At 38.7% G+C, this 27,810-nt stretch overlaps 2 protein-coding genes across 4 annotated transcripts; both read right to left on the bottom strand.

Moving 5' to 3' along the window:
• LOC131157189 (probable polygalacturonase At1g80170) lies at positions 1-27,795 on the bottom strand. 3 transcript variants are annotated; one of them, XM_058111162.1, is made up of 9 exons: positions 27,533-27,795; positions 20,848-20,979; positions 20,546-20,716; positions 20,408-20,428; positions 20,049-20,256; positions 14,974-15,055; positions 14,784-14,892; positions 14,538-14,654; positions 1-644 (listed from the first exon to the last, which is right to left on the bottom strand). In XM_058111162.1, the coding sequence occupies exons 1-9, from the start codon at positions 27,746-27,748 to the stop codon at positions 357-359; spliced, it is 1,344 nt and encodes a 447-aa protein (XP_057967145.1). In that variant the 5' UTR covers positions 27,749-27,795; the 3' UTR covers positions 1-356. The 3 variants fall into 3 exon arrangements, with proteins under 3 accessions (XP_057967145.1, XP_057967144.1, XP_057967147.1); XM_058111161.1 differs by having other exon boundaries at positions 20,519-20,716; positions 27,533-27,789; XM_058111164.1 differs by lacking the exon at positions 1-644 and adding an exon at positions 11,081-11,176 and having other exon boundaries at positions 20,519-20,716; positions 27,533-27,789.
• Positions 25,507-27,538, bottom strand: LOC131157190 (uncharacterized). Its single transcript, XM_058111165.1, has one exon. The coding sequence runs from the start codon at positions 26,500-26,502 to the stop codon at positions 25,990-25,992; it is 513 nt and encodes a 170-aa protein (XP_057967148.1). The 5' UTR covers positions 26,503-27,538; the 3' UTR covers positions 25,507-25,989.
• Positions 27,796-27,810: the final 15 nt, after the last annotated feature.

Raw genomic sequence — 27,810 nt, 5'->3', positions numbered from 1 at the left:
TTAAGAAAAAATTAAACACGCTTTCATATCATTGTTACATACCATCAATTTGACCTCGAAAGGACTTACAATGAGGAAGATGAGGATAGGATATACTCGCCCACTTCGTTAAAAAGAACTCAACATCATATTCTAGACCTTTGAGAAAATAATCTAAATCTGAACTATTCTCTTTCATAATCATTGAGAATATGAGAGTTTAAGAAAATATATAAATTGTATTCACACTACAATGAACCTAACATTCCCAGCAACCCATTGTCTCATTCCTCATTTGTAATCAACTGATTTGATTTCAAATCCAACACCAAGGCAAGGCATTAGAAATGCTCCATTGAATTGGTTATTGTAAGTGCCTATCTTTGAACAGAGTGAAGAACAAAACTGGGCCTAGCCTTCTGCTCACTAAAGCTTCCACTGCAAGAGAAGCAAGGAGAAGGGTATATGACACCCTTGGTTGAGCCATGAGCTTCCCAACAGAAAGATTTTGGTATTTCCCCGGAGGGTGACACAAGCATAATATCTTCTAGAAATATCCTTTCACACGGGAAGCTATTGCTGCAAGCAAATCTCATAGCTTCCTCGGTGGCTGAAGTTCCTTTGATGTGCTTGAAGGATATGTTCTCCACTTTCACAGCTGAAGTCTGCGACCCATTAGGGTATCGAACATGAGAATGTCAATAACTTAATTGCAAGTTTAAATCAGTGCTTTAAAAGGCTCAATCGAGGCTTGCCTTGAGGCCTTAAGGCACGACATGCCTAAAACGCCCCGAGGCACAATCTAAAATACCAAATTCCAAAAAGACTAACACATTTCATGTTGAGGCTTACGCATTTTAACAAAGGCACACCTCTTGTGCCTTTTCAGGTTGAGGCTTATGCATTTTGGGTGTGTGATTCTCAAGTAAGAATTGGTTATAAAATTTTAACATGTTTGTATAAAAGGAATGTCATAATATGAGTTGACTTCTAGAACTCTTGGACCTCAATCTTTCCAAAATAATTGAGTTTTATCTTAGATCATGAAAATAGTTTGACCTTTGTAATAGTATAGCTATCTCTTGTCATGATTCATGTCATATATATAAGTTAGCAATTTTTGAATAACCAACAAGTATTTTGCAAAGTATATATAATTTTTCTTTCTTACATAATATTTCTGATTTTCTTAATTTTTCCTTATTTTTAAAATATACAAATTTATTTACATATTTTTATCTTAAAAACAAATTCTCAAAAGGCTTACACCCCAATGCCTTGAGGCTTACAGCTCACTTCTTAAGGGTTAAAACACCTTGGCTTACGCCTTTGCCTTTTAAAACAATGGCTTAAATAAATATATAATGGCAAGAGGTAAGCCACTGTTTGTTTGATTGAAACAATAAACTGGTAATAGATTGCTGAATGAAGAGAGAGTAATAACACTGGTATTATAATGTAATATTTATAGTATAACTAGAAATTGAAACTATGCATGCAATGGATTATTTATTTATTTATTTCATTTATTTTTCTATGCAAGAAAAATAAACACAAGCAGAGCAAGACATGACTCAAAAGGGGGACTACAAAGCCACGCCATTCAAAAATTTGGTGACTGTAGGAAAGTTTTAGGAGGATAGACCACATTTCTCCTCCACATTTGGTTGATGTGAGACAAAGCCCATGGATGGGTTTCAACATAAATGTAAAGGAATATGAGCTACAAAGGTGAGACCCATATAGCCGCATCATCCAGGTCAGAGAAGGGCCTGTTGAGCCATAACCCACATCTCTGCATTTAATTGATATTTAACATTTTAGGGGGAATTATTGCAATTTTAATAGTCACATTAATTTTAATTCACTTGAGGATCATGCAAAACAAGTATTTAGGATTTTAGGGATATGGCTCAGGCTGATTCAGTTTCCTCTTTTGTTTTAAGTTGGAACAAATTTAGCTTCCATCACTAGTGCTTGCCACCACTTCCACTATTCTTCTGCTGTCACCCTAATTTTGAATCTACAAATCTTTTGATTCAAAACTCATCGAGTCTAATCATCACCCTCATTGTGGGCCCACTACTGTTCTGCCCTGAGAGAGACAGAGAAGAAGAAGAAACAGAAAAAAGGAAACCACCACACATGTTGCCATAAAAATTCCTTGCAGATGCTAGTACTTTGTTGCTGGAAATCCATCATTGCAGGACCTCACTGCTGCAGATTATTAAATCCTCCGCGTTACATGCAATCAGCCACAATCCACGGGCCTCCAGGACCTCATTGGTGCAGGCAAAGCTTCCTTAGCCACAAGATGCAAGTCATCACAAATCCTATGGCCATTGCTGCTGTCCTCCTGAGACTCAACTGCTGCTCTGTGGATTTGGGTGTTTGGTACATCATTTAAAGGCTGCGGTGGAGGTTACAGTTGGACAAATGCCTTCTGCTGGCATCTTGGGTATTTACTGATCCTGAGCAGTTGGCCAAATACCTAATGCTTCTTTTTGCAAGCATCTGGTAATACTCCATCTTCTACAGCTGGCAGTTGCCCACTCTAGAAGTGGAGAAGAATTGAAATAGTATTTCTTATTATTTTAAAATAAGGTACAATCTGAATGTCTTATAGACTACAAGGTTAATCTAAAAGGGAAGAATAACAAAAGGAAAGAATGACAATTGCTAACAAATCTCCTAGAATATCTCCTAAGAATATTTACATAATTACAGAAATTTATCCTATAATCAAGGAGAGTCGACTGAATAAATTTGGAAACTTTCCAACACTTCCCCTCAAGCTGGTTTGAATATGTCTTCCATAGCCAGCTGGTCGATCAAATTTTCAAATTGCTTCTTTGGTAGTCATTTTGTAAGTATATCTGCTACTTGTTCAATAGTATAGATATAGGGTAAACAAATCAGTTCACTGTCCAGCTTCTCCTTCATAAAATGCTTGTCGACCTCAACATGTTTTGTTCTATCATGAAGCACTGGATTGTGAGCAACAACTATGGCAGATTTGTTATCGCAATATAGTCTCATAGGTAGTGGACTAGTGACTTCCAATTCTTCCAATAATTTTTGCCTCTGCACTGCTCCTAGCTACCACATTTTGTTTCTGGCTTTGCCATGTAACCAAATTTCCACCAACAAAGGCACAATAACCAGAAGTTGATCTTTTATCGGTTATACTCCCAGCCCACTCTGCATCAGTGTATACCTCAACTTGTAGATGTCTATGGTCTTCAAACAATAGACCTTTTCCTGGAGTTCCCCTTTAAATATCATTGCAAAAACCTCACTGCTACAGATTATTAAATCCTCTGCTTTACATGCAATCAGCCACAATCTGCAGGCCTCCAGGACCTCATCGGTGCAGGCAAAGCTTCCTTAGCCACAAGATGCAAGTCATCACAAATCCTTTTGCCATTGCTGCTGTCCTCCTGAGACTCAACTGCTGCTCTGTGGATGTGGGTGTTTGGTACATCATTTAAAGGCTGCGGTGGAGGTTACAGTTGGACAAATGCCTTCTGCTGGCATCTTGGGTATTTACTGTCCCTGAGCAGTTGGCCAGATACCTAATGATTCTTTTTGCAAGCATCTGGTAATACTCCGTCTACAGTTGGCAGTTGCCCACTCTAGAAGTGGAGAAGAATTGAAATAGTATTTCTTATTATTTTAAAATAAGGTACAATCTGAATGTCTTATAGACCACAAGGTTAATCTAAAAGGAAAGAATAATAAAGGAAATAATAACAAAAGGAAAGAATGACAATTGCTAACAAATCTCCTAGAATATCTCCTAAGAATATATCATAGAATACCTCCTAAGAATATTTACATAATTACAGAAATTTATCCTATAATCAAGGAGAGTTGACTGGATAAATTTGGAAACTTTCCAACACTTCCCCTCAAGCTGGTTTGAAGATGTCTTCCATAACCAGCTTCCTTGGTAGTCATTTTGTAAGTACATCTGCTGCTTGTTCAATAGTACAGATATAGGGTAAACAAATCAGTTCACTGTCCAGCTTCTCCTTCATAAAATGCTTGTCAACCTCAACATGTTTTGTTCTATCATGAAGCACTGGATTGTGAGCAATGGCTATGGCGGATTTGTTATCACAATATAGTCTCATAGGTAGTGGATTAGTGACTTTCAATTCTTCCAATAATTTTTTAATCCACAACTCTTCACAAATTCCATGAGCAACTACTCTAAATTCTGCCTCTGCACTACTCCTAGCTACCACATTTTGTTTTTGGCTTTGCCATGTAACCAAATTTCCACCAACAAAGGCACAGAAGTTGATCTTCTATCGGTTATACTCCCAGCCCAATCTACACCAGTGTATACCTCAACTTGTAGATGTCTATGGTCTTCAAACAAAAGACCTTTTCCTGGGGTTCCCTTTAAATATCTCAGGATTCTATAAACTACATCAAAGTGGTCAAGCCCTGGTGAGTGCATGAATTGGCTTACCACACTGATAGCAAAGGCTGTTAGGACGTGTATGTGATAGATAAAGTAGCCTTCCAACCAATCTTTGGTACTGGTCTCTATTGGTTACTTCTTCAGGTTTGGCAGGTTGTAGTTTAAGATTAAGCTCTATAGGTGTCTCAGCTGCTTTACACCCTAGTAAACTTGTTTCTCCTAGCAAGTGAAGCACATATTTTCTTTGTGAAACAAAAATACCTTTTCTTGACCTTGCAAATTCCATACCAAGAAAATGCTTCAAGTTACCCAATTCTTTAATCTCAAATTCACTGGCAAGCATCTGTTTTAATTTCTCAAGTTCCTTGCTGTCATTACCTATCAAAATAATATCATCAACATAGACAATTAGAATAGCAACCTTCCCTTCACTTGAGTGCTTATAGAACATGGTGTGATCAGCTTGACCTTGGCTGTAACGATGACCCTTTACAGCCTTCCCAAAGTGTTCAAACCAACCTCTCAGGGATTGCTTCAGCCCATACAATGATTTTTTTCAATTTACACAACTTATCTCTGCCAAGATTACCTTCAAACCTGGTGGTGATTCCATAACCACTTCATCCTCTAGATCCCCCTTTGAAAATGCATTCTTTTCATCCAACTGGTGTAAGGGCCAGTTAGAATGTACAGCTAAGGAGAGTAACACTCGGATTGAGTTTATCTTGGCCACTAGAGCAAAGGTTTCTTGATTGTCAATTTCGTATGTTTATGTAAACCCTTTTGCAACAAGTCTTGCCTTATATCTCTCTATATTGCCATCAGCCTTGCATTTAATTGTAAACACTAAACACCCACTTGCAACCTCTAGGGAAGGTTACAAGTAAGTTTAGGAACATGAATGACAAATTTTAATTCTATTTTCCAGGAAATTCTAACTGAACCTGCTCCTGTAATGGATGAAAGACTCCCATCTGCAATCCTCACCTTTTTATTACCAGGACAAGGATAATAAGATTGAAACAATTGAGATATACTGGTCATCTAGTCGGATGCAGCTGAATCAATAATCCATGGTGCAAAGGCTAAAGAACTGGAATAGGCACTCGACATATCACTTGTTTGGGCCAAAGAACTAATAGAAGTACCAGATATCGGATTGGATTTCAGCAGTTGAAGAAGTTGATCCATCTGCTTTCAACTTAAAACATTGTTCTAGGCTTTATTTGCTCTAGGAATCACTTGGTTGTTTCCAAGTCCAAGTTTGCTGCTCTTCCAATTTGATGGTTTTCCACATAGTTTCCAGCAAGTATCTCGGGTATGGCATGGTGTCACGGACCCCCAAAATGGGACTCAAGTAAGGGCCGTGTGGCACTCGTTGAGAGCTCTCCCTCGACAAGTCAGCCAACTCTCACACGTTCAAGCCTGCAAGCACGAGCACCAGGTGAGTCTCAATACTCAAGGAAAACAAGGAACAATAGGATTTCACATGAACAATATATTCTTATACACCGAATAAGACTATAACAATCAGAGACATCATAATCCAAGGCAACAGAACACCACAATGAAAAGAACTACTTGTATTATTCATCCACAAGAGAATCACCATACAAGCGATAACACAGATATTCATATATTCATTCTAAATCCCTGAAGAATACAATTATAGCAATATCTCACTCCCCCATTTTCCCCATTATATTGTCACACCCTAACATCCTCCCCCACTCAATTTATCGACGTCCTCGTCGATGTGTTGTAGACGGCTTTCTCACTCTTCTGATGTCGATGTAGATGTCGTTGACTATGAATTTCTGAAATCTTCAATCTTCTGTATAGCATGCTGAAGGTTGTCTGCTGTTTCCCAACTATTCTCTTCTTCCCCCAGTCCTAACCACTGAACCAGAAATTGTTGTTGTTGACGACCGTCTAGATTGACGACTCTGTCTGCAATGATCTCCTGGACTTCTTTGGTGACAGGATGCCTTCTGAAAATTGTTGATCTCCGTAATTTTTGTCGGTGCGGATCTGCTTCATCTGTGTGGAATGGCTTTAAATTGCTTACATGAAACACGGGATGAACTGGACGTCTGTGGCTTTTCATCCACTCGGGTTGCTCAAGCCGATAAGATGCATGTCCCACCTTTTCGATTACTCTGATTGGACCTTCGTAACGACGTAACAGCCTTTTATCCTTGCCACGAAGAAAGCGAAATGTCTCCGGCGGCACTTTTACAAGAACTAGATCTCCAGCTTCAAATTGTTGTGGTCGTCTCCCTTTGTCAGCCCATTTCTTCATGCGCTTGGATGCTTTTTCTAACTGAGCTCGGGTGACTTCAATGTTTTGCAACCAATTTTTCGTGAATTGGTAGGCTTTTGGGCAATTTCCTTTGTATGGACCATCCAGAGTGTGTGGAAGAGTCGGTTGTTGACCTGTCACAATCTCAAAAGGGCTTTTATTAGTTGCAGAAGATTTCATAGAGTTAAAACAGAATTGTGCCGTGTCTAGTAAAGTAACCCAATTCTTCTGATTGGAGTGAACAAAATGTCGCAAGTATTCTTCCAGCATCCCATTAAAACGTTCAGTTTGACCATCTGTCTGTGGGTGATAGCTCGTGGAAAGATTAAGGTTTGAACCCATCAAGCGAAAGAGTTCACCCCAAAATCCCCCAGTGAATCTAACATCCCTATCACTAATTAAGCTTTCTGGAACACCCCAATATTTCACCACATGCTTGAAGAATAACTGAGCTGTCTTCTCTGCTGAACACGGCTTCGAGACTGGTACGAAAGTTGCATACTTTGAGAACCGGTCAATCACCACCAAAATTGTGTCAAACTCCTCTACTTTTGGCAACGAGGAAATGAAATCCAAAGAGACACTCTCCCATGGCCTAGCAGGAACTAGCAATGGCTCCAATAAACCTGAGGTCTTCTTTCTTTCTACCTTGTCTTGTTGACAGATCAAGCACGTTTTAGTATAACTCATCACATCATCTTGCATATTTGGCCAATAGTACCCCTGTGTAATCAAAGCATGAGTTCTTCGCCATCCCGGATGACCAGCCCACAACGTATCATGACACTCTTTCAGTAAGGTTTTCCTCAAGTTTCCAGCCTTAGGCACATAGACTCTCCTGCCTTTAGTCATTATCAGTCCATCTTCTACCCAAAATTGTCGTGTCTTCCCTTCGTCTATTAGTTTGCTTAGTGACTGCGCCTGCTGGTCTGTACTTAAATGTTCCTTGATAAGATTCTTCAAAGGTAGCGCCACCCTACTAGTTGATAGATGACTGATGATTTTCAATGCTGCCAATTCAGTTTTTCTACTTAAAGCGTCAGCCACTTCATTCGTCTTCCCCACTTTATATTCAAAAGCAAAATCAAATTCAGCTAGCTTCTCCTGCCAACGGGCTTGTTTTGACGTTAGTCCAGGTTGTGACAAAAAATGAGTAACTGCTACATTATCGGTTTTTACCACAAATTTGGACCCCAAGAGATAGTGCCTCCACACCCGAAGACAGTGTACCACTGCGAGAAGCTCCTTTTCTTGTGCTGTGTAGTTCCGTTCGGCACCCGACAATTTTCTACTTTCAAAAGCAACTGGATGCCCTTCCTGCAAGAGAACTCCCCCTAATGCAAAGTCTGAGGCATCTACTTGCACTTCAAACGGTTTTGTCACATCAGGAAAGATTAGCACAGGATCTCCTACAATCTTTTCCTTTAATTCAACAAATGCTAATTGGCACTCTTCTGACCACCCCCATGGTACCCCCTTCCTCAATAAATTCATTAACAATACAACTCTTCTAGAGTACCCCTCTATAAACTTTCGGTAGTAGTTGGCTAGACCCAAGAAAGATCGCAGTTCTCTAACGGATGTAGGTGCTCGCCACTCCTTGATAGTTTTTACTTTAACTGAATCCATCCGAATCTGGCCCTCCTCAATGATATGCCCCAAGAATTTAATACGCTTTTGAGCGAAAGCACACTTCTCCCCTTTTACATATAACTGATTTTCTTTGAATTTTTGAAAAACCTTTCGAAGATGATCTTTATGTTCTTCTAAGGATGCGCTGAAAACCAGTATGTCATCAAGGTAAACAACCACAAATTGATCAAGGTAGTCCCGAAAAACCTGATTCATTAGAGAACAAAAGGTAGCGGGTGCATTTGTTAGCCCAAAAGGCATGACAAGGAATTCAAATGCTCCATACCGTGTGACACAAGTGGTCTTCGGTTCATCTCCCTCAACAATGCGCACTTGATGATATCCCGACCTCAAGTCCAGTTTCGTGAAATATCTAGCTGTACTTAACTGGTCAAAAATATCAGCAATCAGTGGAATAGGATACTTGTTGCGCACGGTCACCTTATTAAGAGCCCGATAATCTATACACAAGCGCAAACTACCATCTTGTTTCTTCTGAAATAACACTGGGGCCCCAAAAGGTGCTTTTGAAGGCCGGATGAACCCTGCTGCAATAAGATCATTCAGTTGCCTTCTAAGTTCAGCTAACTCAGGCGGCGCCATTCAATAAGGGGCACGTGCTGGCGGCTTTACTCCTGGCAAAAGTTCAATTTCGTGGTCAATCTGTCGTCGAGGTGGTAAAACCCTGGGTAGTTGTTCCGGGATCACCTCCTTGAACTCTTCTAAAACTTCCTTAATCTCAAGTGGATATTCCCCTACTTCTGCATCTTCTGAGACTATTGGTAGAACCACGAAAGAAGATTCTCCCCTTTTTACTCCCTTTTTGAATTGGAGGGCTGAAAGCAACTTCCTCTCATCGAAACTGTTGTAAACTGCGGGGACCACACAAGGTGCACTTCCCATTATCACAAGACAATCCGCAGCTGGGATCGGCATTGAGCGTGTCACTTTAAGAAAATCCATCCCCAATACCACATCAAAGTCGTCAAGGGGTGCCACAGTGAAATCAACTGTTCCAGACCATGATCCCATTTGACATGCCACTTTAGGTACCACCCCCACCGTGGTTAATGCTGGAGAATTCACTGCTTTTATCTTGCCCACATCTTTATCTACTCGCAATTCTAACCGTTGAGCTTCAGAATCAGCAATGAAATTATGGGTGGCCCCTGTATCAATCATGGCCCTGATTTTCTTTCCATTCAAAAGTAAATCCACATACATTAGTCCCTTCTCTTGAGACTTGTTGTTAATTACTTGACGCTCTAATGCCCCCAAAAATCTCAAGGCTCCCACCATATTTGGTTGTTCTTCTGGAATTACTGTCGAGGTTTCGGTTTCCCCTCGAAGGGCCTTCATAGCATTCAAAGCCTTACGATCGGGGCACTCCGCCACTCGATGTGGTCCACTGCAAAGAAAACAAGAGATCGGTCGACGCTCTCCACCCCCTGTTCGTCCGCCCCTCCACTCCCTATTCATGGGCGCTCTTTTATCTTTCCAAGAACTATTTGTCTCCTTATCCCTTCCCCCATTTGTGGGCTTGTACACTTTGTTGGGACGGGAATCATTATTGGCGGATGTAGGGAAATTTCGCTTCCCAGAAGTATCTGAAAAATCATCCAACCGTTCAACAGCAGCGAGGGCAGAAGAGAGATCACCAGCACCTTGCCGACGTATTTCATTTCTTGGCCATGTCTTCAAACCCCGAAGAAAATGAATCAGTTTATCCGATTCAGTCATGTCTACAATGTCCAACATCAAGGCTTGGTATTCCCTTACATAACTCCTTAACGAGCCCGTCTGTTGCAATTCCATTACTTTGCACTTTGCTATATACTCCACATTTTCTGGATAGAATTGGGCCTTCAACGCCTGTTTCAACCCCTCCCATGTGTTAATGACACATCTATTGTGCTGAATATCATTCCATTTAGTTCTCCACCACAATTTTGCATCCCCAACCAGGTATACCGTTGCCATATTGACACGGTCCACTTCTAAATCCACTCGGGAGCATGTGAAGTAGTGTTCCATATCAAAGAAGAAATTGTCTAGCTCCTTTGCATCTCGTGTACCCCCAAAACTTTTAGGTTCCGGTACCTTCCATCGAGAACTCTCATTTGGATGTGCAACTGGCCATCGGGCTAACTGTGCCACTGCATTCACTTTCGCAGTGATCTCTTGTAAATCCCTCTGGACTTGGACCACCGCACTTTGGACATTGCCCATCTCCTTCAAATCTCCCTTCAAAGCAGTAATGGACACTTTAACATCTTCTGTAAGGAAATCAAGATTATCCGTTAGCTCCCGTAAGGAGGCCTCAAGCTCTATTGGCTCTCCCCGTTGGGACGAAAGAGATGGCAATATGCCCTCAATATGTTGTAGCCTACTCTCAAAGGCTTCCAACTGCTCGATACTCTTCTGGAAGGCCTCAAACTCTCTTGGCCGTTTCTCCAGGGATTTCACACTTGGAATGAATTTTTCAAGTTCCTCAAGTCTCTCTACGACTTTTGATACCCCATAAAGATTTTCTCTAGGGTTTTCTTCGGCGGCCTCAAGCTCTGTTGACCCGCCTTTCTCTTTTATCAATGTTGCCACCAACCCTTGGAGGTCACCGCACGTTGTCTCCAGGGTTGCAAGTTTTGTCTCAAGCGCCTCAATGCGCTTCACTCTTCCTGACTTATTTCTCCTAATCCCACGCATGGCGCTCGCACACACTGTGCTCTGATACCAACTGTCACGGACCCCCAAAATGGGACTCAAGTAAGGGCCGTGTGGCACTCGTTGAGAGCTCTCCCTCGACAAGTCAGCCAACTCTCACACGTTCAAGCCTGCAAGCACGAGCACCAGGTGAGTCTCAATACTCAAGGAAAACAAGGAACAATAGGATTTCACATGAACAATATATTCTTATACACCGAATAAGACTATAACAATCAGAGACATCATAATCCAAGGCAACAGAACACCACAATGAAAAGAACTACTTGTATTATTCATCCACAAGAGAATCACCATACAAGCGATAACACAGATATTCATATATTCATTCTAAATCCCTGAAGAATACAATTATAGCAATATCTCACTCCCCCATTTTCCCCATTACATTGTCACACCCTAACACATGGCTTATTACAATAGTCACACCATACTTGAGATTTTTGATTGGGATATGACCGCTGTGCAGAGGCATTAGCAGCAGCTAAAACAGTAGGATTAGGAGCAACCAAAGCCGAGTTCTCCACTATTCCATCAGCCCCTTTTTTCTTTAGCATAACATTCCGATGACAATCTTCACGTCTCACTTCAGAAAATAACCCTCCGATTGGAGGCAGAGGTTGTCTTCCAAGAATCCTCCCCCTGACCTCATCAAACTCATCATTGAGTCCAGCCAAGAATTTAAAAATTCTTGCATTTTCCATCATCTTCTTATTGTAGTTGCAATCATCAGGGCTCTTCCATTCATAATCATTGAATAGATCCAAGTCTTGCCATAGTCCCTTAAGGACATTAAAATACTTAGTCACATTGTCTTCCCCTTGTTGAGTCTTGCCAATTTTTTGCTGCAATTCATAATCTGAGAATAATTTCCAAGGTTAGAATACATCTGACTAACATTATCCCAGAGTTCTTTTGCAGTAGGATAGCACACGTAATTAGCACTAATATCTTTATCCATTGCATTCACAAGCCAAGCCATAATCATGGAATTTCCAGCATCCATATAAGCATATGATGGGTCTGCTCTGTCAGGGGCCTTGGTTTCACCAGTAAGGTACCCAATATTACCTCTCCCGCAGATATACATTCGAATTGACAGAGATCATCTCAAGAAGTTGGCCTCATTGAGACTTATAGTTGTGATTTGGACTGAATGGGGTTCGGTATGGGCTACTTTGGTTTCAGTTTTGGTGTTGACCACAGGTTCAGGTCTGGCCATGGTGGAAGTTTCGGAAATTTCGGACATAATGGAGGCTGAACAGGGTTAAGGCAATAAGGCCTAGGTTTTAGAGGCTACAACTGCCGAAAGGAAAAGAAAACCAGGCTTTGATACCATCAAGTGGAGAAGAATTAAAATAATATTTCTTATTATTTTAAAATAAGGTACAATCTGAATGTCTTATAGACTACACAGATAATCTAAAAGGAAAGAATAATAAAGGAAAGAATAACAAAAGGAAAGAATGACAATTGCTAACAAATCTCCTAAAATATCTCCTAAGAATATATCCTAGAATATCTCCTAAGAATATTTACATAATTATAGAAATTTCTCCTATAATCAAGGAGAGTTGATTGGATAGATTTGGAAACTTTCCAACACCCACTCTTGACATCCCAAATCATTGGTTGGCACTTGGCAGAAAGCTCCAATTTGAAACTTTTTTCCATCCACAACTGCAATAGTGTCACCTGCGAATCAACAAATGCAACAACAACTGCAATGGGAAACACCCACAAAACCTTTCAAAGGCTTCCTCTTATCAAGAAGCATGATTTTATGTTGTGATTCCACTTGATCCAAGCTTCTCATCTCTATCCATACTACTCGGCCAACAATAACCATACAGTACTCCTTTATTTTGAGCCACAAACCAGCTCATTTACTAAAATCCCATAGTTTCAACTTCCAAATGACCCAAATCTATTTGATTAGACCCATTTATGTAGCAAACATTCAGCCCAATATTATCTGATATATACTGAGTACTGTAGTCTGACCCTGAAACGAACTACCCAACATGAATTTAACCAGCCCAAAGCTTAGACCATAGCCCATACTCAAAAAACTGCAAAGGACAAATCAAGACAATCCCAATACACACACACATACACAAGCACACCATATATATATGTATATATATATCATGCCTTACTTTAACCAACCCCCCCCCCCCCCCCCCCAAAAAACCCCACACCAGGATTTAATTCATTATTTCCTCCTTTTCCCCCTAATTATCCCAATTCTAACCTATTTTGGCCTTATTGCCTTTTTTTTTTGGCTTGCTGTCTAGGACTTGGTGTGTAATCTCATCCCAAGTTGGTTTCCATCTATTGCCGCATGTTACTTTCAAGTATTCAACCAACCTTGGCGCTTGATTCCACCCACACCCATTCCATTGGTCCTGGTCTTCAGCAAACAAGCTGAGTCATTCTTGAAACTGCATCCCAAGGTAGAAGTGTCAAGTATCACACTGCTTCTGAAGAGATTTCTCAACCATCACTTTTGGAGAGTGATGGGAGCAAAAAGACTGATGAACGTGTCCACAAGCCTACAGATATGAATAACGAAGAAGTCCTAAAACTCTTAATATATAGACAGTTCCAACCAGGATGATCATGCAGTGAAAGATGTTATAAAGCACACAAATCACCATGTTTGTCATCCCCCCGGTATTTGTCCCTCCAGTGGAAGAACCTAATTTGATATATTATTTATTCATTATTGAGGGGAGTGCCACCACCAGTCAAAGATTTATCATCCTCCTCCAATTTAAAAAGTGTTTCTCCAGTTGGGGGAAATATTTTGGATGAAAATATGTTAAGGGAAACTATTGTAATTGTAATTTCAATTTCAGTTTGATTGCGAATGAAGTAGGTTGAGTGTTTTGAAGTTTATGCTTTAATTTAGGTTGATTTACGTCCTATTTTGTATAAAACTAGTTTCCTATTTAATGTTTCTAAATGCCTATATAAGAGAAGCAATGTTATAATTTTTAATCAAAGTTGAATCATGAAGTATTGAGTGTGTGTGCCATGTTAAATCCTTACAAGAGTACCTCTATGTCCTACCTCTTTCACCTCTCATCTCTCCTTTCCTCTGGTTCAATGTCTGGGATTCGATTTAATTTCAAAGAAAACTCTACAGCAAAAACTGCTACTACTTTTTGAGGGGGTAATGAGGCTCAGATGCCACTTCAATTTAGGGTGAGATGAACTCCACTCATTTCACCCCCCCCCCCCCAAAAAAAAAAAAAAAGGAAATAGAAACAGACACACAACATACGCATATACAAAAAAGATATAACATCATACAGTATCAATTTCTCCGGCTCCAAGAAGAACTGGAAAACTGTCCAATAAGAAGTTATCAGAATAAATTGAACCACAGACAACATTAGTAGGCCAATCACACATGTGGCATCTCTATCTATTTTCATGAATGCTAACTTGACATGAAATTGATACCTGGTTCGCACATGGCAGCACAGAATCGCAGTAGTATTGATTTATTATTATTGGATTGGACACATTTTCCATCCGCACATTCTGGAAAATAATATTGGAGGCAAAGCCACGACCACCCTGATTATAACATTAAAAAAAAAAGCAGAAAAATAGGAGAATTATAGAGCTATCAATTTAATTTTGGAAGATACGGATGTAAGCATGGCAGAGAAGGAAAGAGAGAAAGAGCACAGTTGAGAACATCACCTGCCATGTCTTGACTCTCACTCCATTCTGTGTGTTAGACAGGAATGCGCCATCAACCCTTACATCATGCACCTGTGCCCATGAGTTCGATTTCCCCAAGCTTCCAATACTGATGGACACAGATGGGAGAAAGTTTAGGGTACAGAAGATAAATGCCGTTATATATAAATGACATGAAAGTTGTTCATACCTTATACCATGGCCAGGCCCACAAACAATGTTTCTGATTTTGATCCCTGAAGAATTGCTGACAATGGAGATGCAGTCATCTCCTGGCATAATTCACAATAAATTCAGTAAAAATATAGCTTTGATGAAGAGATTAATTGTAAACACAGACTAAACAGAAACTCAAAAATGATACAATATAAGGAAACATAAGGCCCAAAGCTTTGCTTAATTTTTATGGAAGGGCCAATGAAAAATTGAAATATTTCAAAGCCATCCTAGCCCGATACAATCGCACACTGTTCCTCTCAACAATTTAACAGAACATTGGAATTTCATTTGAACTTTCAAACAAGCCAGTCAACATCTTAGCATTAGAAAATTTAATTCTACAAACCACCCAAGAAAAATGGCATGGGAGGACTTTTCCCTACATATTTCATGGCAAGAAGTTTAAAACTAGTCATAACTGCAGCTCCAAAGATTCATTCCTAGGGCCAGGATCAAACATTGCAAAGTTGAACTTTAAACTCCCTCATACTGACTAAAGTTGGTATCTACAAAAGGTCTCCTAAATTCAAGTTGTTGAATGATCATATGATACAAGAATCCCATTAAAAAAGGAAAAATAAAATACAAAAGAAGAAGATCACATGATTTAAAAAAAGATCACCTGACACAGGTGGATATGTTGAGTGTTCAACCTTACTTGACTAAGCATTGGTACTACTACAACAAAGCACTTAAAGATGCAAACTGCAAGAAAGTAGCAAAAAGGGGTAGTCAATTTTAGAAGGTATACATGATTTTTGTGCAGCAAAAGGGAACCGTTTTGGACCCATTACGTGGCTTTCAGAAAAGTTAAAGTTGAGATTTGGAAACCATGGTAGAGCTTTCAGAGTGATAAAATGGTTAATTTTGAAAGCTGAAATCTCTTACCATATGTTTGGAGAGTCCTTAGATTTGGACTTGTATTGGATTTGGATAAGATGTAATATAAAATTGTATTGAAAATTGTCCAAATCCACCCAAATCCAATTTCAAGGCCTGAAATCCATGCTTCCAAACGCAGCGTTAGCCTATTCCTAAAGTCAAATAAATAACTAAGCTTTAGGCCTCTTCCCTAGAAATATGAGTCGGGTTACTAATTCACAAATTATTCAACAACATACTTACTTTTTAATTTTTGCCATGTTTGCATTGCAAAAATGGAAAGAGAGGGAATTGAATAGCTTTTATGTAGGAATATGTTCGCTATTCCATTTCCACTCTATTATTCCACACTGAACCAAACTTAAACTTTGTGTATGAGATCATGCATTAACTTCTATTTTGTTTGATGGATGCTATTATTAGCCAACCTAAAACATATTGCTTTGAGCACCCAATCGATCATACGAAAATGTGATTGGGAATTTCCCACCTCACCAGGAATTGAATAATCAAAGAATTTTCAACAAGAATTTCCATCACAGAAGAGCAGATTTGTCATAAGGGGTTTTACTTAAACATAAAACCTTTTTCACTCAACCAACAATATCCTACCTCAATTGTTAGGGATTGGCAACACAAAAACTCAAAGCTACATTTCAGCTTTTTAATCTTCTTTTTGAGAGTTAAGGAATATTTCATTCACCTCAATTCTTTAAAACCCATATCCGATCCTCTAATATTCTCTCACTTGAAAACACATCCAATGTTCTCAAATATCTGTGTGTGTGTGTACACATGAATGCACACACGTGTGCACCTGCATCTGTGTTTGCAGAACAACATGCAGTACTAAATATTTTTTTGTACACTATTTATGCAGTCCTCAGTACAGCTTTTTGAGGCTGTCCTCAAGACCGTCACTGCCAGACTCACCAAAGGCAGGCAAAAATGGAGGACTCTTGTCAAGGAAGAAAAATACCAATATTCTCTCAATTTTTCATTTATTACGACACAGCAATAATTGGTAAAACTATACAGAAAAATGGAACTATACTGGAATTAAATAATAATAGCTAAATTTGTGTCTCTATGTGGATGAAGATTGACAAAAAAGGCCTTTCTTGCGTGACATTCACATATTTATAGACTTAAAGGTTTACTGCCCGTACAGTCCTCCTTTCCTTCACTAGCCTAACCTATCCCCCCTTTTGTGCTCTGTGACAGGTGCTATGGATGAGGATAAAACCCTCCTATTTGCCTTGCACTTACCCTGATCTTGATCTTCTTTCACAATGTGTCTAAACCACAATTCAAAACCAGAGCTCAATCCATCTTGGGCTGAAACCATGGGCCAGGTCACCTTTCTTCTGTGCTTGATTCACTCTTGGACTCTTGGCAGATTACCGTAAACCATAGTTGTCAAATCGAGATTTGAATTGTGAATCCGAATTTCAATTTTAGGAATCATGAATCAAATCAAATTGTAAGATTCAGTACAATTTTCCAAAATTTATTCCAAATGACATGCATATACTGATGTATATAAACAAGAAGCAAAATGGAACAATACATTTACATTTTGACAATAAAAAAATCGCATTTCATGTGTATGCTTTCCCTGAACAAATAAAAACTAAGGGAATGAGTCGAGAAATATAATCAAAAAATGAACATATAGCTGTTTAAGGGAAGGAATCGAGAAAAAAAAAAATTTTAAAACTAAACTTTTGCAGTTTATCAACAATTAAAAAATATTTCATGCATATTCTTTCTTGATTAAAAAGAAAAAAAATAATTAACTTTGAAAATGATAATAAATGAACAAAGTAATTTTTTTTTAAAAAAAATGAATTTTGAATTTTAACAACATAACAAATTGTAACACCTTAACCGATGCGAGTTCTATCCCTTCATCTCAATAACAAAGCACCGTACCCCAAGAGTGAAGAACTGTTTTGTGAAAGCAACATAAGACCTAAAGTTCTATTTTCTCCTCTTTTTTAGCACAAAAAACTTACATAGACGAGGAATGGAAACTAACTATGCTTTTCAAAAAAAAGCAATTTAAAAAATGGGGTTTTAAACTAGTCGGGCTTGTCAGGATGCAATAGGTCTAGAATCGTGTGAATCAAAAGATTCAGATCAATTCGCTAGATTCACAAGACGAATTGATAGATTCGGCAGCGATTCAGTTGATTTTAGATTCAGAAAAGATACGAATCATAAGAATCAAATCATAAAATTGTAAGATTCTAACAACTATGCCGTTAACACATTAAAATATATACACACACACATACATGCATGCATGCATACATACATATATTTATATGCACACACACATATATGGAGGGAAGCACTGCACATCTATGAATGATTCATGAAGAACCTCCAACACTCATATCCAATACAAATATAGTGGTTAAAGGAACAACATTTTGAGGCTAAGGGTGTCAAACCCAATAAAATATAGGGACAACATGAGTATTTTAACATTCTAGTGTCACATATTATTTACCAAAACATTAAGGGGGTGATTTGATTGAACTTCCCTTTGCCACTGATCAAAGGTAACCCATTTTAGCTCTCAATATTTAAGCCATATTTGTCAAAATCATACAATCCAAGTTTGAATCGTGCAATTCAACTAGATTTGATTACCTAGCCCATGTGCATATGCCACATGATGATCACACAAGTCCACTACAAATTGACAATAGTGAAAATCTTAGCAGCCATTAGGTATTACTATAAAAAATTATGAAAACAAAAATGAAAAGAAAAAACTATAAACCAAAAAATAAAAACAAAAAATTGAAAATTAGCAACATGTTTTGTTATACTCCAAAAATTAGAACAAATTAAAGCTTAACAAATGCATGTTAATTTCTGTCCTCGGATCAGTAACAATTAATTATAATACTATCCTTCTATCACCAGAAAAAAAAAATTCATCCAATTATTAAGCAATCTAATGTATCACTATTAAACCTTAAAAATTTTCCTCTAGTTCCTTTTCAACTAAATCTTTTTACTCTCGTCTTATGAAATCCTCAACTCCATGCACTTTCCCTTTGAATAATTCTATCTGGAATGCAAAGATTCCTTTCAAAACTAAAGCTTTCATGTGGACTTTGGTACTGTATTGGCTTAATAATAATGATTTGGTGTAGAAAAAGAGGCCTCACAAAGCTACAAGCCCTAATATATGTATCATGTGTCATGAGTCAAGTGAAACTATCAACCATTTGTTCCTAATTATAGGATGGCTAAGCATCTTTGGTTTTATATTGTTTTCAGTCTTTGGTTAGGCTGTGGTTTTCCCAAGGACAGTTGAACCTTCCCTAAATGTGTAATAGAGGTGTTGGGAAAAGTAAGAAAGGGAGGATCATTTAAAATGTGCTATCTTTGCTCTCCTTTGTATGGAAAGGAGGGCAAGAATTTTTAATGGCCAAATCAAATCCCCCTTGCTTCCTTTGGGTTAGAGTGGTTTTCCTTACGTCTTTTTGGGTTCATTCATTTGGTTTTTTCAAGGTTTACTTTTGTCTGATCTTTAAAGGAACTTGAGGGGAGCATAATTTTAATCTTTTTTATTTTTTTAAAAAATTATTTCTTTAAGAGGTCCCTTATCCTCCAACTGGATGTAAATTCTTCTCATTCTTGTTAATGAATTTCTTTTTCTATAAAAAAAAAAATGAAACAATAGGGAAAACTTTTAAACTAAATTAAATAAATTATAATTTGAATGATGAAAAATGTAAAAATACATTATAATAAAAAATTGATACTCCAAGAATAATTATATTGTATGTAGGGTGGAAAATGGCGACAATTATTTTTTTTGATGATTTTTCTCATTTTTTAAAGCTTTTAGAAATGTTGGGAATGCTTTTTATTTTATTTAAAATTTTAAACTTTGCATGGCAATTTTATTTTAATTTTTCTTCATTTAAAATTTGGTCAACAAAATAATCCAAAAAAATGAATTAAAATGCAGTGGCATCAGGTTGTCACAACAAGTGAAAACTAGCTAGAAAATCAAATTTCTAGTTGTTCATGACCAAAACAATTAAAAGACTCAACATCTACACTCTTATGAAGCATGCAAGGAAAGGAAAAGCTTTAGGAAGTGCGGCAGAGAGAGCAGGTGGAGGTGAAATCAACCTGTTCTAATAATGCTGTCCTTTACTTCAACACGAGTTGATGCACTTATGTGGATTCCATCAGTGTTAGGGCTGAAAGGAGGGGCAAACACTTTGAGAAAAGATGCAATGACACGCACACAGTTAGTGAATCCTATGTGCATTTGTTGACTGTTCTTCACCATAAGGTTCTTGAACTTCAGATTCTTGCACCTATGGAAAGTAATGGCCTGCAGTTTAATTGCTCGAAGATGGTAACATCATAGAACTGTCAGGAGGTGGGTACACTCTTCAGCACCACAGTAGGATGGAAAGACAAAAAAAAAGATAGGGAAAAAAAAAAAAAAACCTGTACTGTTAAAAGAATAAAACAGCACTAACCGTTGGAGCATGTCGACATGGCTGGAAAATTAAAAAAAATAAAAAATAAAGGCAGTTGAAACCAGATTTAGATATCATATGCAGGTGAAGAAAATCTCAAAAATGACATACAGACTCATGCAGCAAAGACAGCAATACATTTGTTTTGTTGATCTTGCAAGACTGAGACCACCATTCCTGTCCCCTTCCATCTATAGTTCCTCCCCCTTCTACAGTGAGGCGGTTCACCCCATGGAAATAGAGCCACTTTTGTGTATCCAAACCATCCCAGACATCAGGATTTGATGGAGCAATGACAATGCCACATATCTATTAAAATGCCATTAGAATACAGTACACAAAGGGGATTTTTTGATTAAATTAAGTCATAGGAAGGAAAAGAAAGATGAATTTATTAAGTAAATTGGAATTTTAAGATGTTAATAGCACCAAGTGCATACCCTCAAAGTCACTCTTGATCGACAAGGTCCAGCAAAATCAATTGGTCTAACCAGATAAGTGTATCCAGATGGAATTACAATGCTTGTCCGTAATGGCAAAGAACAAGCTATTTTCCAAGCATCTTCAAAGGCCTGAAAACATGAAAGTACTATATCTCAGGAGAGGAGATGATAATAATATCCTTCAGTAGGTTGTGTGCGTAGTTCACGTGCACACACGGGAATAGCTTGTTTTTTTTACTACTCTCTATTTCACCATTGAGTAAGGCTTTACTATCAAACAACTGGTCCTCGGTTAGCTGGCAATATTTATTTGTGGAATACCAACAGGACTCAAACTATGGCTTTAACAAAAAATATAACCAAATTTTATTTTAAAGTTTTTTCCCCTTATGAAGGGGAGCTTAGGCACAATAGTAAAGTTGTCGCCATGTGACTTGGAGCTCATGGGTTCAAGGCATCGAAACAATCTCTTGCAAAAATGTAAGGTAAGGTTGCGTACTATAGACACATTGTGGTCTGCCCGTTCCCCAGGCCCCGCATACATGGGAGCTTTGTGCACTGAGCTGCCCTTTTCTTTCCGGATGAAAAATAATAATAATTCCTATTGGTATTGGAGGGAAAGTCGATGATAACACTCTGCACATGTGATCTGCTGAACGTGATGAGATCAGCTCTGTAGCACTACTTGCCACACTACAAGTTCAGGCCAGCCTAGAGCAGCAAGGGTCATGCGTGCCCAGGCAGGTCAGTATAAAAGCCAACTTGCCACCATAGTAGCTCAATCAAGGCTCTAAGCCTACTATGCCCATGACAGGGGCAGCAGGGCTGCTTAGCAACGAGATATAAAGCATGCACAATGAAGAACTAAAGGAGCTGGGTCAGGTCCATGAACCGCACCACAATTTCAGGTGCCTCACATGCTCAATATAAGTTACTCGTAATTATGACCTGGATGCTAATGGAAGCTTGTGAAGCCATGCGGCATTGGTAGGGAACCTACAAATAACAAATTCCCTAACCGCCTAAATGCCTAATAATGAAGGCTCTAAGCCCTAACAAACCCACATCTAAAAGCCCTAGTCATGGTATGAAAAATAGTAACCCATTTCTCCTTTTCTCGCCACCTCATTAACTTGAGCGTTGGAGGAGTCCACCATCACCACTGGCCACCAAGCAGGACCATACAACATGCTGCTCTTTGGTGTTGATGTGTAGGTCACACCTCACGGAAGTGGCAGGCTGTTTTATGCGGCAAAATATTCTGATTTTCCTTTCTTTTCCCTCTATGCTCTTAGTGACCAAACAAGGCTTAAAGAATGGACTAATTGAACTCAAGGGTTTGCATCAACTATACTTGCTTCCCATGATTTCCATTAGAAATATCTCTAAGTTGCAATAAATTAAGAAAAAAAAACATACAACCAAGGCTAAACCTCCATGAAATGATATTAGAATCATCTACAATTAACAACTTTTGAAAATAGAATGAAATTTCTATATTTCTTGAATTCTGAATCATGTACATCCTAATCTTACAATATATAATATAAACAAATATTCTAAACAAGGAAACAATCTCCCTACAAAATAATATACAATCTTCTACATTTACCCACTTTCCTAATTTACTCAATATTCCCAAGGATACTCGGGATTTCACCACTCCCCCTTAAGTTGGATCATAGATATTAATCATCTCCAACTTGCTAATGAAATCATCAAAGTTCTGTCATGCTAACCCTTTAGTAAAGATATATGTAGTTTGTTCCTTGGTAGGTACATAAGTCATACAGATGGTTCCTTCTTCAACCTTCTCTTTGATAAAATATTGGTCCACTTCCACATGTTTAGTCCTGTCATATTGAACTGGATTGAGAGAGATACTGATGGCCACTTTGTTGTCACAATAGAGTTTGATAGGAAATTTCACCGAAATCTGTAGCTCTTCCAAGAGTTTCCGTAACCACAGTCCTTCACATATTCCTTGCGCAACTGCCCTGAATTCAGCTTCAGCACTACTTCGAGCCACTACATTCTATTTTTTGCTTCTCCAAGTTACCAAATTTCCCCACACGAAGGTGTAAAATCCCATGATAGACCTTCTATCTTCCACTGATCCTGCCCAATCTGCATCTGTAAAAATTTCAACTTCATTGCTTTCACATTTCTTGAAGAAGAGTCCTTTGCCCGGAGAGCCCTTGAGGTGCTTGAGGATCTTGTACACGGCATCTAGGTGAGTCTATTTTGGTGAATACATGTGTTGGCTTGCCACACTTACTGTAAATGCAATATCGGGTCTGGTATGTGATAGGTAGATTAGCTTACCAACCAATCTCTGATACCTCTCCTTTTCAACTGGTATTCTGCAGTCTTCGACCCTCTTTACTGCTTCAATCAAGGTTTCACTAGGTTTGCATCCAAGCATGCCAATTTTGATTAGGACATCAGTGATATACTTTCGCTGAGACACACTAATACCCCTTTTTAATATAGCAACTTCCATTCCCAAGAAATACCGCATTTGTCCCAAGTCTTTAACTTCAAACTCAATTGCTAGAACTTTCTTTAATCTTTCCATCTCTACTGTATCATCCCCAGTTAGGATTATATCATCAACATACACTATCATAATTGTTCTCTTACCACTTTCAGTTGTTGGAAGAACATAGTGTGATCTGATTGCCCTTGTTGATATCCTTGGTTCTTTATTACTTTTGCAAATCTGTCAAACCATGCTCTGAGAGATTGCTTGTGCTCTGAGAGATTGCTTGAGTCCATGCAAGGACTTCTTGAGTTTACATACTCTGTTTTCTTCACCTTTCTTACTGAAACCTGGTGGCATCGTTATGTAAACTTCTTTTTGTAACTCGTCATTTAGAAATGCATTCTTAATGTCAAGTTGCTGTTGTGGCCAATCTAAGTTAGCTAACAAGGACAAGAGGACCTGAACCGTATTCAAGTTTGCCACTGGTGCAAATGTCTCTGTGTAGTCAATGCCATAAGTCTGTGTAAATCCTTTTGCAATGAGTCTGACTTTATATCGTTCAACTATCCCATCAACTTTATATTTCACTGTGAAGACCCATTTACAACCAACTGGCTTCTGCCCTCTAGGAAAATTCAGAACGTCCCAAGTTCCATTTTTCTCCAGGGCCCACATTTCCTCCATGACAGCCTCCCTCCATTCAGAAATTTCCAGAGCTTCCTGAATATTCTTTGGAATTTTCGTCCTGTCAAGGTTAGAGGTAAAAACACGACATCCTGTAGACAAGCTTTTATAAGAAATGTATTTAGACCAGAGATATTGAGTACATGACCTGGTTTGTTTTCTGACTGCAATGGGTAAATTGATGTCATCAGGTATAGGTTTATCAGAAGGGAGCTCATGACCATCTATTACCTGATCGGGATTGGGAATGGACTCATGGTTGCTCAGAGCTATCACCGGTTCCAACACTCTTGGTGCCTCATGTATGAGATTCTCCCTATTCTTTGTGTTTGGCTTTCTTGAGTAAACAAGTATTTCTGTGTTGTTTTGCTTTTCTACATCTCCCCCTGAGGTTAAGTGATCTTTTGTGCTTGACAGGTCAGGAAATGATGCAATGGTAGACTCAGGAAATGATGCAATGGTAGACTCAGTGTATGGCATAGATTCATCAACATAGAAATCAAAAAACCAATCTTCACTCCATTTCTCCCCCTGAAGAGAGGGCTTTGGGAAGTAAGGAGTGGTTTCAAAGAACGTGACATCAAGGCTAACAAACAACTTTTTCATGATAGGATCATAACATTTGTAACCTTTCTGAGTAGGAGAGTAACCAATAAAAACGCACTTAATGGTACAAGGTTCCAATTTATCCCAATTATGAGCATGAACATGAACAAATGCAGTATATCCAAAGATTTTCAGAGAGAGATTGGAGTGGAGCCGAGTGTACCATTCCTGGAGTTTATGGAGAGGAGTTACAAAAGAAAGAACTCGACTAGGCATTCGATTAATGAGATATGTAGCTGTTAAAATGGTATCGCCCCAAAAATATTTTTTCATATTTGTAGTGAACATCAATGCCTGAGCTACTTCAAGAATACACCTATTTTTACGTTCAGCAACCCCATTTTGTTGAGGGGTATCCACATAGGAGCTTTGATGAAAAATTCCATTTTCTTGAAGATAATGTCCCAAGATATCATTGAAATATTCCGCACCATTATCAGTACGTAGAATTTGAATATGAGTTTGGAATTGTGTTTGAATCATGGAGTGGAAACTAGCGAAAATGGAACGAACTTCAGTTTTATCTTTCAACAAGTAAACCCAACAAATATGAGTATGATCATCAATAAAAGTAACAAACCATCTCGTGTGCGTGCGATTAAGAGAGCGTGAGGGCCCCCATAAATCACTATGAATCATAGTAAAGGGTCTGGATGGTTTGTATGTGGATTTAGAAAAGGAATTACGATGATTTTTTGCAAGTTCACAAATCTCACACTAAAATTCAGAAGACGTTCTACTTGAAAAAAGGGAAGGAAATAAAATAAACGTCTTAAATATTGAAAATTTGGATAACCCATCCTAGAATGTCATAACAAAATTTCACTATCACTAAAAACAGATGTAGAATCACAAATAGCAGTTTTACATTGTTCACTCACATTAGCCTCTTCAAAGTAGTAGAGTCTCTCATACTCCTTAGCACTACCAATCGTCTTCCCCAATGATAGGTCCTAAAAAACACAATGAGAGGGAAGAAATTTAGCAAAACAATTAGAGTTTTTAGTTAACTGGCTAATGGAAAGTAAGTTGTAGGATAAAATAGGAACATGAAGAACAGACTCTAGTGTGATGGAGTCGGAGAGTCGGATAGTCCCTTTGCCTGCGACAGATGAGAGTGATCCACTTGCAATTTTAACTTTCAAATTTCCAGCACAGGGTGAATATGAAGAGAAAAGATGATAGGCATCGGTTATGTGGTCAGAAGCACCACAATCAATAATCCAAGGAGTTTTGGATTTAAAGGTTATATTCAAGGCTTGCAAAAAATTACTTCTTTGGGCTAAAGAACCCAAAAAAATGTTTATGGAAGACGAACCCGTACAATAACTAAACGAGATCTAATCCACCGAACTAGGTAGGCCCTACCTCAACATTTTTCCATCAATGAAAAGCTCCCTTTCATAATTTTTAATTGCAACATCGTTTGCATTTATTACCGCTTTATCCTGTGGGGACATATCCAAAGACTTCGCCACCACCACCTCACTCTGCCTCAGCTTTCTCATCTCTATTACCTTCCTGTGAGAGTTTGAATGCATCCTGCCAGTACTGTTACTGTTGCTCGTTTCAAGAATCGACACCCAGCTCCGTTGCTTCGAAAAGGCATCTTTTTTCGAAAGCCATTCCAATTCTTCTTTTGCAACTTCAGGGAATGAACAGTTGCAATCATCGAGGTCCATCTTGGTCAAGATAGAAATAGAAGAAGGTAGACTCGCTTTGGTTTTGTCGTCATCGTTGTCGTCATCGCCTATGTCGGACAAGAAGTTCATGAGGCCATCCACGAAATGGTCACTGCTGCCCTTGTAGAAGACATTAAGCTGCTTGTTGCTGCCATCCTCCATCTTCTTGAGATGGATCTCCAACCAGGAGTCCATTGTCACCGATCGGACGAAGATGATGTGAGCAACGAGTGCCAGAGCACTTGAGACACATGAAGACACCGTACAATATTGACACCCTTTGTGGGTTCTTCTGCGAACAATCGACGCAAGTCTTGTTTGCCGGCTGCGATTGGAGTTCTCAGAGTCACCGCGATGCCGCCATTGAACCCAATTCGAGAGACCCCACGATGGAGGTGGCTTCAGAGTCACTGTCAAAAGTTTCAAAGGAGCACAACCCTTTGCTGTTGACGGCGCCGTCGGTCATTGCTAACTAAGGTTTAGAAACCCTAGCTCTGATACCATGAAAACAAAATGAAATTTCTGTATTTCTTGAATTCTGAATCTTGTACATCCTAATCTTAGAATATATAATACAATCAAATATTCTAAACAAGGAAACAATCTCCCTACAGAACAATATACAATCTTCAACATTTACCCACTTTCCTAATTTACTCAATATTCCCAAGGATACTCGGGATTTCAACAACTTCAAAGTTCAAACTATTTCAAATATGAAGCCTTTCCCTCATCATTACGATATTTCCTCACCCAATAGCATTTAAAAGCATGGTTTTTCCCCCATTAGCCTTGAATGTCTTCCCCCACCCCCACCCCCACAACCCACAAAATAATAATATTATATGAACTTCTTACAATGAGGCATTATTTCCCTGTGAACTTACTCAAACAATCACGGTTTGTAAAGGTGTGTACCGTTTAAATTACCCTGACAAATCACTTACATTACAAACTTTCACAAACATATTGTGTATTGTGTGTGTGATGTATGAAAGTTAGACATATCACTATCAATTGAACTTTCCAGTTTATACAGATGACAATCACACATTAAAATTTTAAGCTAAGCAAAGAAAGTAATCAAACCATTAACTGCATTAGGACTAGGAGAAACAAAGTGTAGCAGATGTGCCTCTCTTCTTCTCTCTCACTCAAACACACACGGACACAAGCACAGATAGAAATATGGAGGTGAAATCAGCGATAAGCTTTGGGTTTGTACCTGAGTATCATCACTCAGACCATCACCTTTAGCACCGTAATTACGGACATTGACAACCCTCTCATATCTGGGTCGATTTCTAAATGAGCCAGAACGTGGGAGCTGAATCAGAGGCTCAAAACTTTCTACAACGCTCGTCAGATTTGCCACTAAATACGCATAGATCACTATAACACTACCACCAGCCAACTGTAAGGAAGAAGATCTCCTTCTCATGTTATTCCAGACAATGTAGGGAAAGAAGTGAGAATTTTTTGGAGAACTCATTCGGACTGTGA

The sequence above is a fragment of the Malania oleifera genome, chromosome 6 (assembly GCF_029873635.1).
Source record: "Malania oleifera isolate guangnan ecotype guangnan chromosome 6, ASM2987363v1, whole genome shotgun sequence".
Classification (NCBI taxonomy): domain Eukaryota; kingdom Viridiplantae; phylum Streptophyta; class Magnoliopsida; order Santalales; family Ximeniaceae; genus Malania; species Malania oleifera.
The sequence above is the reverse complement of the archived record's forward strand: the minus strand, read 5'-3'. Positions and strand labels throughout refer to the sequence as shown.

What these genes read in the sequence shown, in the direction of transcription:
- LOC131157190 (XM_058111165.1), bottom strand. Translation starts at nt 26,502, where the DNA reads ATGGACTCCTGGTTGGAGATCCATCTCAAGAAGATGGAGGATGGCAGC.
- LOC131157189 (XM_058111161.1), bottom strand. Translation starts at nt 27,748, where the DNA reads ATGAGAAGGAGATCTTCTTCCTTACAGTTGGCTGGTGGTAGTGTTATA. An exon ending in GGACAGCATTATTAGAACAG is followed by an intron (nt 15,056 to 20,048) that starts GTTGATTTCACC and finishes GAATTATGCCAG; the next exon opens with GAGATGACTGCATCTCCATT. An exon ending in TGCTGCCATGTGCGAACCAG is followed by an intron (nt 645 to 14,537) that starts GTATCAATTTCA and finishes AATGGGTCGCAG; the next exon opens with ACTTCAGCTGTGAAAGTGGA.